This window comes from Lissotriton vulgaris, chromosome 5, assembly GCF_964263255.1.
Source record: "Lissotriton vulgaris chromosome 5, aLisVul1.2, whole genome shotgun sequence".
Classification (NCBI taxonomy): Eukaryota; Metazoa; Chordata; class Amphibia; order Caudata; family Salamandridae; genus Lissotriton; species Lissotriton vulgaris.
The window spans coordinates 459,485,355-459,498,825 of record NC_141693.1 but is presented as its reverse complement, the minus strand read 5'-3'; the positions used below and the strand labels follow the sequence as shown (position 1 = coordinate 459,498,825).

Here is a 13,471-nt window from a genome sequence, read left to right as displayed (position 1 = left end):
CAAACCGGTCCTGGAGGGCCGAATCCATGTCAGATTTTTAAAATTACTACATGTATCTCAATTGGGATATCCCAAAAATCTGGCATGGATCCGGCCCTCCAGGACCGGTTTGGAGACCCCTGGATTAGAGGAATAGACAAGAGTTTTGAAGTCACTGCTGGCTGCCAAAGTTCTCTGCAAACGCTGCTGGTGTTCTGTTTATGGTGTGTTGGAGTATGCAGTAGACGTTGTGAGAGACTAAGGAGACATTTCACATATTTGTGCTCCCCACATCACACCAATATTGATGCACACTTTTGGGCATGGGTTACAACTCTCTGTTCTTGCTGACTTTCATGATGTCTAACACTGTTTACTGTGGTTGTGATGTAATGGATGTTGCAGCACGGGTGCCGTATTACAACTGAATGAATGATGCATTTACAGCGATAGTGAGGGCATTCACCCAGTGCTGCCTTGTTTTTCTTATCTGCTTGCTGATGTCCTGCATTACTTGACTTTCATTTATTTTCATAGACCCAGGTTGCTGAAAGTTTGGTGTTCCTGTTGTAAACTACAGTCTCACATAAATTGAATGGAGTTGAACTACTACCATTTTAGAGAATTTCCCAGAGTGGTGCAGGGCTACAAAAGTATTTGGTTATTGCCTGTTACTTTCAGCGATTAACAAACAAGAGCCTCTCCCTCCTATATTTCTGTCCTAAATATCTGTGAAATTTGCTGTTGGGTCAAAATGACAGTGACTAGTGGTGTCAGTAAGCATTGTGCTGCTTCATCAGTGCTGAACTCAACTCTTAAGTCAGTACCCACATTAACAGCAACACTAAAGCCAGCAGCCCCTAAAGCAAAGGGTCAGAACAACATGTCTCCAAAATATGCTCAGGAAAACTGATATCCAGTCTGACACTGGGAATGCAATTGCCCTTACAAATTAAAGAATAAGAGAAGTATTTTCATAGGGGAATTCAGAAACTAGCCCAGAAAGTATTAAACATGCCGAAATCATGGCCAGAGCCTTGTATGTGAGAGGAGATTTAACACCTGCTGAGACACAGGTAGTGCTTGTCTAACGTATTGGTTCAGGAGGCGTTTCAGAGAGAACTGAGCACAAGCAGTGACACTAGGCAGAGTCGCAAGAAGAACTTGTCTGTGACAAGAGGATCCACAGGGAGAGTTCATATCGACTTCAGGTGAAGGTGGTGGAGTGGCATAGAGTACTCACCAATGAAATAAGCTGCAGGAGACGCTTGAATAATGCTTCTGTTTTATGACGGCAACTGGCAACAGCCAGATAGGATTGCTTGCAAGTGACAGAGGCTAGAGGCATAGCATAATGGGAGTAGTCATCTGACAAAGGACCTTTATGGGAGTTCTCTCTGTCTCATGGGAGCCACATGTAGCATCCCCAAACCAACAGGACCTTTCTGTGAGTGATCATGAGGTGTAGTGGAAGTTACAGGTGTTTTATGGAGGTTTAGGGACAGCCATGCTGTTGCTATTACAGGGAGAGAAGTAACTGCAGGGGCAGCGCCGCTAGTTATGCTCAATTGTGTGTTTTTGGCTTCCTTGCCCTAAGTGTGCCGGGTTACCCGGACATGGTCCCGGGCTCACTGTGCCACTGGATTCAAGCTATCCTTGCTGAAGAGGGGTGAAACCCCGAAACCGGTCCTATGATGCTTGTTTCCGGTCCAGGGAGGACCTGGCTCAGCAGTTCGGGCCGGACTGTTCCCATGAGGCAACAGGGTCAAGACTGATTTGCCTATTGTCAGGGCTAAACTGGTGTGGCATGGTGAGCAAAAGAATGATGGATTTAACCCAGATCTCTTGACTGGGGGTGAATATTTTGATTTGTTCTGCATTCCGTCCATTAATTGTGTGCCTTTTGCTTCCTTGCCCTAAGTGCGCCGGGTATGCCCAGACGTGGGTTCCGGGCTCACTGTGCACTGGATTCAAGCTATCCTGGCTGAAGAGGGGAGAAACCCCGAAACCGGTCCCAGGATGCTTGTTTCCGGGTCAGGGAGGACCTGGCTTAGCAGTTCGGGCTGGTCAAGACTGATTTGCATATGGCCATGTCTAAACTGGGGTGGCATGGTGAACAAAAGAATGATGGATTTAACCCAGATTTCTTGACTTAGGGGTGAATGTTTTGATTTTTTTATGTATTCCGTCCGTCAATTGTGTCTCTTTTGCCCAGACGTGGATCCCGGGCTCACTGTGCTGATGAGGGGTGAAACCTCTAAACCGGTCCTAGGATCCTTGTTTCTGGCCATTGAAAGGACCTGGCTTGGCATTTTGTGCTAGACTGTTCCCATGAGGCTCAGAGTCAAGACTGATTTGCATATGGCCAGGTCTAAACTGGGTGGCATGGTTCGCAAATGAATAATGGATTTACCCCAAATCTCTTGACTGGGGGTGAATTATGTGTCTTTTGCTTCCTCACCCTAGAGTGGGTCCCCAGCATGAGAGAGATGCCCACTTCACGCGACAGAGATACCTTGGTGAACATAACCTCTTCATCACTCTTTGTGTTTTTGGACGGGTGTGCCTACTGTAGCTTTCCTTCAATGGATGAAAGCACCTCAGTAGCTAAGGCGAGGGATCAGGGCACTCTGATCAGAACTGAAAAGCACTGGGTAACTGTTTGGGATGACAGAGAAAACTTAGTAAAGGGGTGAGTTCAGATATGTGGGATGTGAGTGTTACAAGCATCGTTCACATATTTATCAGCCCACACTCATGAGCCATTATTTGCTTCTGTTATTCATTATATGTGGATTTTTGCCAACGTATCAGCAATTTCATTAGTCCAGCAATGAGATGAGGTCGCACAGAGGGATACATTTTTTGATACATTTTTTTTGTTTTACAGTTAACCAGTCATGCTCTCATTTACCTGTTCCCCATCCATGCACTCATAAATCTTTCCATGGCACTCAATCACTTACCATACCTCAGGGAGTTTACCTTGCTCTTGATACACAGATGCACTTATTTAAATCTTCTCACAGCCGCATTCAAGACACAATTTCGCTTAGGCCTCACATACCTTAACAGTTGCATCTCCTTCCACCAACCACCCAGACTCCGCCGCTCCGCAGAACTACTCGCACACACATCCCACATATACATAGAACCAGATCCTGAGGATGGAGGTTCTTTTACATCGCTCAGAAAGCGTGGATCAGCCTCCCATTCCACTTCAGGGCCTCATCCTCTTTTCTTGATTTCTGCAGGAAGCTGAAGATCTGGCTTTTCCGTTTACCAACCTTTCATAGAATGGGCTAGGCACAAACAACTGCTCAGTGCCAGGATCCCCTCGCGGGGGTCAGTATGCTTTGCAGATGCACACATAACATAATTTATCAGCCCATGCACTTACCCATTCATGCATCAATATACTTATTCATTTATCCATTTGTCAAACCATTTATCATTCACCAACTTACCCAGCCATACAGCCACTCATACAAACTCGACAGTGAATGAAGAAGCGCTTTCATTTATGAAAAAGTCAGACCTTTCGGCATGTTTCAGGTTTTGGCAGTGCAAATTATTGTTTGATGTCGATATCAAATTGAAATCACCTTTCAACTTGCTCTCAGCTCCTTTCCTCAGTTCCTTTCCTGATGTAAGACCTCTTGGACACTTGCTACTTGATCACGCTTATTTTCACTGTACTGAATAAACATAGTCAACACACATACGAAGGATTTGTTATTTGCTTACTGAACTAAGTGATTTATGTTTTGGGTCGTAAAGCTAACTGCAAACATAGGTGTGTTTATCCTGCCATGGAGAGAAGTTAATGGCTTCGTAATGGTAGTGAGCGTAAAGCTCACTGGCTCCGCCCGTTTGTAAACATCACTAAATTCACTTTAAAAATCAACTGTTGACAACAGATTCCGCATCAGTGCATACGTTTGGAAGTCAAAAGCTATTGTTTTTATTAGAAGTTACCATGAAGATTGGTTATTGATCACTCCGGATGGTGAGGAAAATATTGGAGGTATAATCAAACAAGTCCTATTTTTTCAACCCTCGGATTTTCGTAAAATGTACATATCCCACAACTATTGTGTTAAAAAATACAGTGCAGCTGTTGTGCGTCTGCAATCCATTGTGTTTTCATTGCTTCTGCATAGATATGGACTGCCTGATCCTTTGTTGCAAAGAGAGTTTGATATCCGTGTGGTCCTACGCATGGCATCTGTGCAGTATGTTCATACGCAGCGCTTTCAAGCAGAGGTTGTGGCTTTCATCCAACATTTCACACAGCTACAAGATGTTCTGGGCCGTCAGAGGGCAGCCATTGAGGGTCAAACAGTAAGTTTTGTTTTCTTTTTTTTAATTAATTGCATGTTATACATAAAAGATTGAGGCTGCTGATAGTCTTGTAAATTGTGTGTTTTGAGGGTTACATTACTCTGTCGTCTATAACACAGTATTGTCTCAAATAAGGTCATATTTTAACTATAAAATGATGATGCTGTTTGCATATGATATAATGTTATCATTTGGTTAGTGTTAATTTCCTCTGAGGGTTGTAGAAAATAAAATATTGCTAATAAAAAAGCGTATTTGGTTTCAGATGTGAGTGAGCAAGTCTGAACAGGCACTTGTATATCACATATCTGGGTCAACCATATCTAGATTTACATTTGAAAAACACCTTACAGTATTGATGAATTCAAGCATTCGTTTTCTGCTTGGGATCGAATTCTTCACCCCATTGGCTGTAGTTGAGATAAACCTAGGGTTGGACCGCAGGACTTAGACTCTATTTATACAACGTAAAGCATATCATTTCAAGAAAATTATTATGAGCAATATATGTAGTGCCTTCAATCGATTTTCATGCCATAATCACATGAGAGTTGTCAAATATTGTTCTTAGACATGCTGAAGGATAGAGTGGAGATTTTCCTTGGCGCTAAATCTGTTGTATTTGGAAAAAATGGCTTAGCAGCAAAGTGTCTCACTGTATGACAAAGAGGAAGTCCTTAGTCATGTTTCTTGCAGAGGACTAAAAGTAAAAATTGTGTGCGTATGAGAGGGCTCACTTCCCTAAAAGAATCTGAGATTGTCTCTAAGACTCCCTGTCTGCCATTGAAATTACCCGCAAAGATGACTCTATCTAGTTCCATTCCTGTGCGTCACCGTCGATTACTTTAACAATGATATCATTGTCTATACCTTTGTCGAAGAATACTTAGAAAAGGGCTGCAAAGTCATTGTCAGTGGTCTCCGCATCGAATGCATTGCTATTGACTTCTCCTGCATATACGAGGAAAATTATATCACTGACGGCAACCACATTGTCAACGACTACCTCATCATTGACAGTTTCATATTTAGTGGGATTATTGCTGATGACTGCTTCGCCAACTACTGCATAGCCAACTCCTTGCTCATTGACATCAATCACTGAATCACATTCTGATTGACTTATCACTTTGGTGGTTTCTGCCTCTTCTGCTCACAGCAAAGTGGCTGCTAAAGATCATCGTGTTCCTGTGTGCACAAATGCTGGTGGAACCTTCTTCCAGTCAGAAGGCCACCGAGGATGAAGGAGGGGACGAGGATGCAAGTGATGGCCAATTTTCTAACGGTGAATTTTTGTGTGGAGCACATAATTTCGAGACCTGGCTGTTAATTTTATTCCTACAGATGAGCAGGCAGATGAAAAGGTTGACAGGCAAAGCTACAGAGATTATCAATTTGAGTAGCACGGTCCCTACTCCCCAAGCCACAAATATTATTTGCACTTTGCTCCATAGAATGACCACGGCCCTTGTTGATCTCCTTGACCACCTTTCCAACATCAGCATCCCAAGGTGACCTTATGTTGAAAGCTCCAGCTCATTATTTAGATACTTGAAGTAAATGATGGAAGCCTAGTATTTTAAATTTCTGCAGCTCACGGTGCAAGACCACTAAAGTTTCACCTGTCCATTTACAGTGCCGCTTAGCCAGAACTGGCTGCAGTGCTTCTTCAGCAAGTGATACCACCACCACCTGCATTAGTACCGCCACCTCCTTCAACTTCCATTCACTATGAAGAAAAGTAAGAAGGGGAATGACAACACAGATTACAATGATGCCAGCTAGCTTTGTGCTTATGCCTGTAGAAGAGCATCAAAATTCACTCCAAAATGAGTAGGTTATTTTTATAGCAACAAATGACTTAATAGTGGATAAGTGCAGAAGGAGACCCCACTACACAATACTGGGAAATTCCGCATCCTCATTGAAAGAGCATCTCATTAATGTGAGCCGTGAATCCCGGCTATTAAATCAGCATGTATGACTTCAAAACACATCTCCTAATTTGAATGAATGAGATAACTTCTAAAGCGCATAAACATGTCAAAAAACGGTACAGAGAAGCATTATTCGCTACATAATTGAGTTTTTAACAGTTTCCAGAGGGCAGTCTCATCCGTAGTGTTTCTTAATTGCAATGGGAGTTGATTTCACTTTGAGACTACTAGAAAAGAGTACGAAGAGCATCCTTGCCTCTTTTTCTTAAAGGGCAGAACAGCCAGAAGTCGAGCATTCATGGAGTGCAGTGATCTCAGGCAGTACTCACAGATCCTTGTGTTCAGTTACTTTGGACCAGTATCATGTAGGGCGGGATGAGTAATAGTTAAAACCTTAACATTGATTCTTTTCTTAACAGGAACCCAGTGCAGTTGCTTGAAAGACTGTTTCTGGAGATTTATTTGAGAGTTTGAATAGCTGTCAAATCGCAGTATTCTGAAGCACTTGAAGGCGGTGTATCAAGTAATGAGGAAGGCAGAGATAAAGAGCGTTACAGTATTCAAGATTGGATAAGATCATAGCCTGAACTACAGTTTTCTGAGAATCCCAAGGTAGAAAAGAGAGGAAATGTTTTAGTGCTCGTAAGATCCAGAGACATGACTTGACTGCAGAGGAAGTATGCCTCTTCATAGTCAGACCGACCTCAAATAGCACCCCCAAATTCCTGGCTACATTCGTAAAATGGGACAGTCTGCAGGCCAGCAGCCCATCCATCCACACAGGGGGTCGGGTCTGAACAGCAGAATTTCAGATTATTATTATTTTTTTTTAAAGACCTTTATTGTACCATTCTGCAAGAACACAGCCTCTGGCCTACAACCCTAAGGGGCTGGCCGCGAAGATCACAAATGCATGGCAAACCAGTCTCAATGACACAGCCCTTCAGCCGACAACCAAAGTTCCGGCAGCGTAGCAGTTTAAAATTGGTATACTCAGATCCTGCAGTTCTGCTTCAGGATATACTGTCAGCCTTTCATTGTACATACACTATAAACAAACGTATAAACAAACATCCCCCCCCCCCGAAACCCCCGGGATCCTAGCATGACAGCGTCCAATAACAATCAGAGCAAAGTACAAATAAAGCGTGAAACACATTTTCCTCAGTTCCATGTGCAGTCAGGGCGTTGATCTCGTTCTGTTCACATATGAAATGCCCACTGGAAGGAAAGTAAAATAATACAAATGCGGGAAGGTGGTATTGATAGACAACAGAAGAAGGAAGTCCATGTGTCATGAGGTGTAGGTTATCGGTGCTGCGTCACATACCGTTAGGTACATGAACCGGACTATGCCAACAACAAGGCAAGTGGCAGCGCTCGGGACAACAGCAGCGAGACAGCAACGGTTGGGCAAGGTAGAGATAAATAGTATAGATTGTCTTTCATCAGGGAGCTCGGACAACATATAGGCAGTGTAAGGACCCCAGATATCTCTTGGACGTGAGGCAGTGGGGAGTTCCTCATAATAGCATGTCAGCTGATCACGGCAATATGCCAACTCTTGCAACCAGGTTTTGACATCAGGCGCTCGCCTCCCTCCCCAGCAAACTGCCACTCTGCGCTTGGCTAGCTGTAATGCTAATGCCACCAAGCGTCTCACTCCCGCCGGCACGCTAGAGACAATGAGCAGACATATACGCGGCTCACTAGCAATCGTCACCGACGTCATTTCAGTCAACGCCGTTGTCACATCCGTCCAAAACGCAAATACACTGGTGCACACCCAGGCTAAGTGCATAAAGTCAGCCCCATCCATCTCACAACGCAAGCAGACAGCCGAGTCCCGGAGACCGTATTTAGTAAGTTGCGCTGGTGTGTAGTACCACTGCTGTAAAAATTTGTAGTGTATGAGTCTTAAATTACCGTTAGCTGCGAAATTGCCAGTCATAGTACAACAGTCTGACCATTCATCATCCGTCAGTGGTTCCATCAAACAGGCATCCCATCGAGCTCTCGCGGTCACATTCATACCCCCCTCGTCCACCTGTGACGCTCGGTACAACCGAGAAACCAACTTCACACGAGTAGTCGTAGTATACATCAACTGTAATGCGCCCAGCAAAAGTGGTTCTGCGGGAAAAGATGGATACAGAGCGCGCACCGCAGCACGCAGCCTGACATAAGTAAATGTAGCCATGGTTCCGTTATTCTCATGTTCCAAAAAGCTTTGTAGTGGAAGAAATTGGCCTGCCGGAGAAGCATCTCCCATGGTCTGTACCCCGGCACCCCCCAACAGCTGAAGGGCCCCAACCTCACTTGACACTGAGATACCAGCATGATGCAGTAAGGGCATGGCTGGAGCATACAGCGGCAGTCGATCTGAGCGTTTCCCTAGTTCCCTCCAAGCTTTAGCAGTACATTGCACCGTGTCCACTTCACCCTTCTCATATACCGAATGCGGGTTTACTACCATCGCCTTTAAGGGTAGTGGATATATTGCTCCTGCCTCAATTGCTACGCGAGGAGTATATGGCGGTGCCAAAATCCAGTAGGAGGAGAAATGTGCCTGGGCACATAGATAGTACAAACGCATATCAGGCACAGCAAATCCACCCAGCTCATAGGGCTTGGTCAGAGTGTCCCACTTCACACGTGGCTTCCTACCTCCCCAGGCCAAAGTGATTAGCAAAGGCTGAAGCGTAGCAAAAAAATGAGACGTCAGAGCGAGGGGAATATTAACAAAATAATACAGAAACTTAGGTAGCACCACCATTTTGATCAGGGCAACCCGGTCAGCAAACGATAGGGGTAGCCGTGTCCAGCGAGCTACCTGATCCTCCAGCTTCGAAATCGCTACCCCATAATTAGCCCGTATTATTTCTTGGGAATCTCTGTGCACCCATATCCCCAGGTACCGAACAGGATCCGTGGCCCATGCCAATGGGAACTCCAACTGAAAGGGTCGTGTAACGTCTGTCAGAGGCAACAATATGGATTTATCCCAATTAATAGATAGACCAGAAAAGCGTTCGAACCGGATATACTCCTGAATCACCCCTTCCAGATACCTATCGGGCTCCCGCATATACAAAACCATGTCATCTGCATACATGGAGACCGCAAGTGACCTGAGGTGGAAACGTAACACTGAGGCCGCTTGTCGTTGCCTCAAAATACAGGCCAGGGGTTCTAAAACGATGGCAAATAATAAGGGCGAGAGTGGGCATCCCTGCCTCGTGCCTCTCTGTATAGAAAAGGGCGCCAACACACGACCATTGACCCGCACCCGTGCAGTCGGATTGGTGTAAAGTAAGGTGACCCAAGCCGTGAAGACAAAAGGCACCCCCATTCGATGTAACACCGCTAACATATATCGCCAAGCTACGGAATCAAGCGCTTTGGCAGCGTCCAGCAGGACCGCCACCGCAGCAAGGTCCGGCTTAAGTATATGGAGAACCGCAAATAAAGCTCTGAAGTTATGTGTCGTGGAGCGCAGGGGGACAAACCCGGATTGGTCCGGCAGTATCATATCGGGTAATATCAGGCGTAGGTGTGTCACCAACCCTTTGGCGAGTATCTTTACATCTGTATTCATCAGGGACAGTGGGCGATAAGACTCGCACTGGTCCTGTGGCTTACCTGGCTTCGGAAGGGCTACAAGAAGGGCCTCTCGCATCGTCGCAGGAAGCTGCCCCTGATCTAGAGCCTCCTCCAATACCGTCGCCAGATGAGGCAAAAGCAAGTCCACATATTCTTTATAAAATTCAGACGGTAAACCGTCAGTTCCTGCTGCCTTACCGTTCGTCAAAGCCGCAATCGCATCCCTGAGTTCCCCCTCCGTGATGTGATGCATTAAAAAATCCTGTTGCCCCTTTGAAAGCCAGCCCAAAGCTATACCTTCCAGATATTACGCTATCTCGTCTTCACCAGCCGTCTCCCTATGCTCATACATTTGCGTGTAATATTGCGCATAACAATTCAGTATACCGTCCGCATCCGTCACAGTTCTGTCCCCATCCTTAATGGCTTGTACTCCGCAGTGCTTGGCCCATGGTTCTTTAATTCTAGCTGCCAGTCCACGCCCCGGGCGACCTCCCTCCCCATAATACCATGCCCTAGTGCGCTTGGATAAATAGTTGACCTCCTGTTCCGCTAGTTCATTATACTCGGTAACTTTCGAATGTATATCAGCCAAAATAGATTCCGTCGGCTGTAACTCATATTGCTGCTACAGGCCTAACAGCTCACGCTCCAATTTGTCCATAGAGTCCCTTAGTGATTTGAGCACCCCAGCCTGCAAACCAATACACATGTCATCTACAGAGCCAACATTCCTGACAAAATAGTCCTCAATTACTTCCCTCAAGCTCTCACGCAACACCAGATCCGACAAAGCCCCAGGTGGCAGTCGCCACGATAATGGCGCAGGGCATGTGATGGCAACCATACCTCCATAAGTACAGGCGCATGATCTGACAGCGTGCGAGGCAGATGCTCTGCCTTCCTCACCCAACCACTAACATCTCTCGTCACAAGCCAATAATCCAAACGTGACCAGGTGTCATGCGCAGACGTGTAGCAGGTACCCTCTTTCGCTCCCGGATGGCCAAGACACCACACATCCACCAGGCCAAGCTCATTCATCCTGTCCCACACCGCTCCAACTGCTCTTTTAGCCGTGCATTGTCGGTCATCCTTTCTATCTAATTCACGATCCAGCGCCACATTCAAATCTCCACCACAGACCATTGCTGAGGGAGGTAGGGCATACACCTTGTTCCATAAAGTGACATAAAACTCAGGGTCATCTATATTCGGTCCATAAACATTGACCATTGTTATTAGTGTACCACACAGTTTTCCATGCAAAACGATATAGCGACCCTCTTTTTCAATGTCCTCATGAAGACTCACAAATGGAATGTTCTTCTTAATCAGTATCATGACTCCACGAGCATATGAGGAATATGTTGTTCTCAGTCTAGTCCCCGCCCATTGTTTAGCTACCGTCTCCGCTGCCTGCCCCCTGAGATGCGTCTCTTGCAGGAAGACTACCTGCACACCATGTCTATTTAAATGCCCTAGCACCTGTCTGGTCTTTTGTGGTCTGTTTAGTCCCCGCACATTCCAGGTGATCCAAGAGACCTTGCCTCCCTTATCCATATGACCCACCAGTATGTAGAACTTGATACATAGCTAACAGACTCCCTCTCGTCCAATGACAAATAAGTAAGCCATTCGCCTTCCAACACCAAAAGTTGAGCTCGCAAAAATATACCAAGTAGTTTCATCCAGGGAACCCCCTGAGGACCAAAATGCATGTCAACCAGTAGGGACTGATCCTGCAATCCACCCACCCCGACCCCCCCACCCACTTCAGCACCCTCAACCTGCCAAAGCCATCCCCTGGCCCCCCTTCCCACTCCAGTGGTAGACTCAAAACAAACCTGAAAATCCCTATTCTCCCCCTCCATCCCCCCACCCACTACAGCTCCCCCAACCTGCCGAAGCCGTCCCCAACCCCCCAAACACCCCCCCCTTCCCAACCGCAAATAGATTGTGGGGTACTCCCATAAGTGGGGGCATAGAGGCGTAGAACTCCCGTATGTGGACTAAACGGGAGGTGACCAAGCCACAAGTGTGAACATCCTATGTCTACTACCAGGAGCCTGCATCTCGCACTGCTATAACTCCCAAACATCACAATTGAAGGGGCAAGACGCTATTCACATGACAATACATTACCATCAGAATATCACAGTCTTAAACTTTGTTTCTCACAAGACATTAACCCCAACAGTGCATATGCTTTGTATTAGCCTAGAGAAAGCAAGGAAAACATTACAATCAAGGAAAGCAACCCCAACTTGAAAAGGCTCCCGTTATCATCATTTCAAGTACCAAACAACCCGTTGTGCTCAGGGTTTCGTTCAGCTCTCTTCGTTCATTTCATCACCTTCCTCTTGCACCATAGCGGAGTCACGCTGACGCTTCTTCTGTTTCTTGGCATACTCCATGGCAGCTTTCGGCGAGGTGAAGATTTTATTATCCGAAGGTGCACCTATCCGTAGCCGAGCAGGATACAATATGGCATACGGTATTTCCTCTGTCCGGAGAAGTTGTTTCACGGCATTGAACTCTTTCTGCGCCGCCTGTACAGCCACAGTAAAATCAGGAAAAAACTCCAACTTTCTGCCTTGATATTCAATAGTGCCTTTTTCCCGTGCCAAGCGTAGCAGTACATCCCTGTCTCTATAGTTTTAAATGAGAGCAATGATGGGGCGCGGTGGCGCACCCGGCACTGGTCTTTTCGCTAGAGAGCAGTGTGCACGTTCCACAATGAACATTCGGGAAAGCTGGTCAGACCCGAATAGGTCCACAAACAAACGCTCCATAAAGTCTTCCATCCTGCCCACATTCGTGGATTCCGGCAGCCCCGTGACGCGGATGTTGTTGCGCCGGGACCGCCCCTCCACTCCTCATTCTTAGCTTGGATAACTGCCAGCACCTGCTCCATGCTGAATACTTTATTAGTGACTGTTGTAAGGCCATCCTCTGCTCCACTTCATCCATTCTCTCATTCTGCCTTTCAAATTGCGTGGACATGTGGTCAAGCCTGTGGTTCACCGCCTCCATAGTACCTTCTATTGACTGTAATGTCTTTTGCATAGCTATGAGTGTGGCCTCCAAAATCGGCGCTCCCCCCGACGCTCCCACTGTCTCCGCGTCAGATGTGGCCTGAGAGGAGGACATCGCAGACTTGTGCGTGTCAAAGGTAAGCTTTGGTTGGTTTCGCTCAGGCCTGCCCATGGCGCCAATAGTTAAAGAAAACGGAAACCAGTTGCAATAAGGCACCTGCAATAGAGACAGAGCGGGCAGCTGGATGTCTACGTCAGACAAGCAGGTCCACAGTAACATGTGCAGTAACGTAACTCTGCAAGAATATACAATGGTGTACCACCAAAGCCAGTCTCAGCAATCCAGATTTAGCAGCAGTTTATATCAACCACTAGGGCCGAAGTCCACTCGCCAATCAATCGCTCTCTTAGGCTATTTGTTATCAATAGGGATCAGGCCTCCATTTCCCTTGCTGTCCCCAGCAGCCCGGCAGTCTGCAGTAGCCAATGTCATTAATTGCAGCTTGCCTGTCCCAGAGGCAAAGGAGTCCTCCAGCCCAGCGGCCCGCGAGCACCTGAAGCTTCCTGGGA

At 46.3% G+C, this 13,471-nt stretch overlaps 1 protein-coding gene across 2 annotated transcripts in view; it reads left to right on the top strand.

Annotated features, from left to right (window-relative positions):
• Nucleotides 1-13,471, top strand: part of VPS13D (vacuolar protein sorting 13 homolog D) — a 2,754,556-nt gene that overhangs the window by 762,778 nt on the left and 1,978,307 nt on the right. For both annotated transcript variants that reach the window (XM_086921894.1, XM_086921893.1), the window contains exon 24: nt 4,143-4,323. In XM_086921894.1, the coding sequence (XP_086778020.1) occupies nt 4,143-4,323 (181 nt within the window). The remainder of the gene's footprint in view (nt 1-4,142; nt 4,324-13,471) is intronic.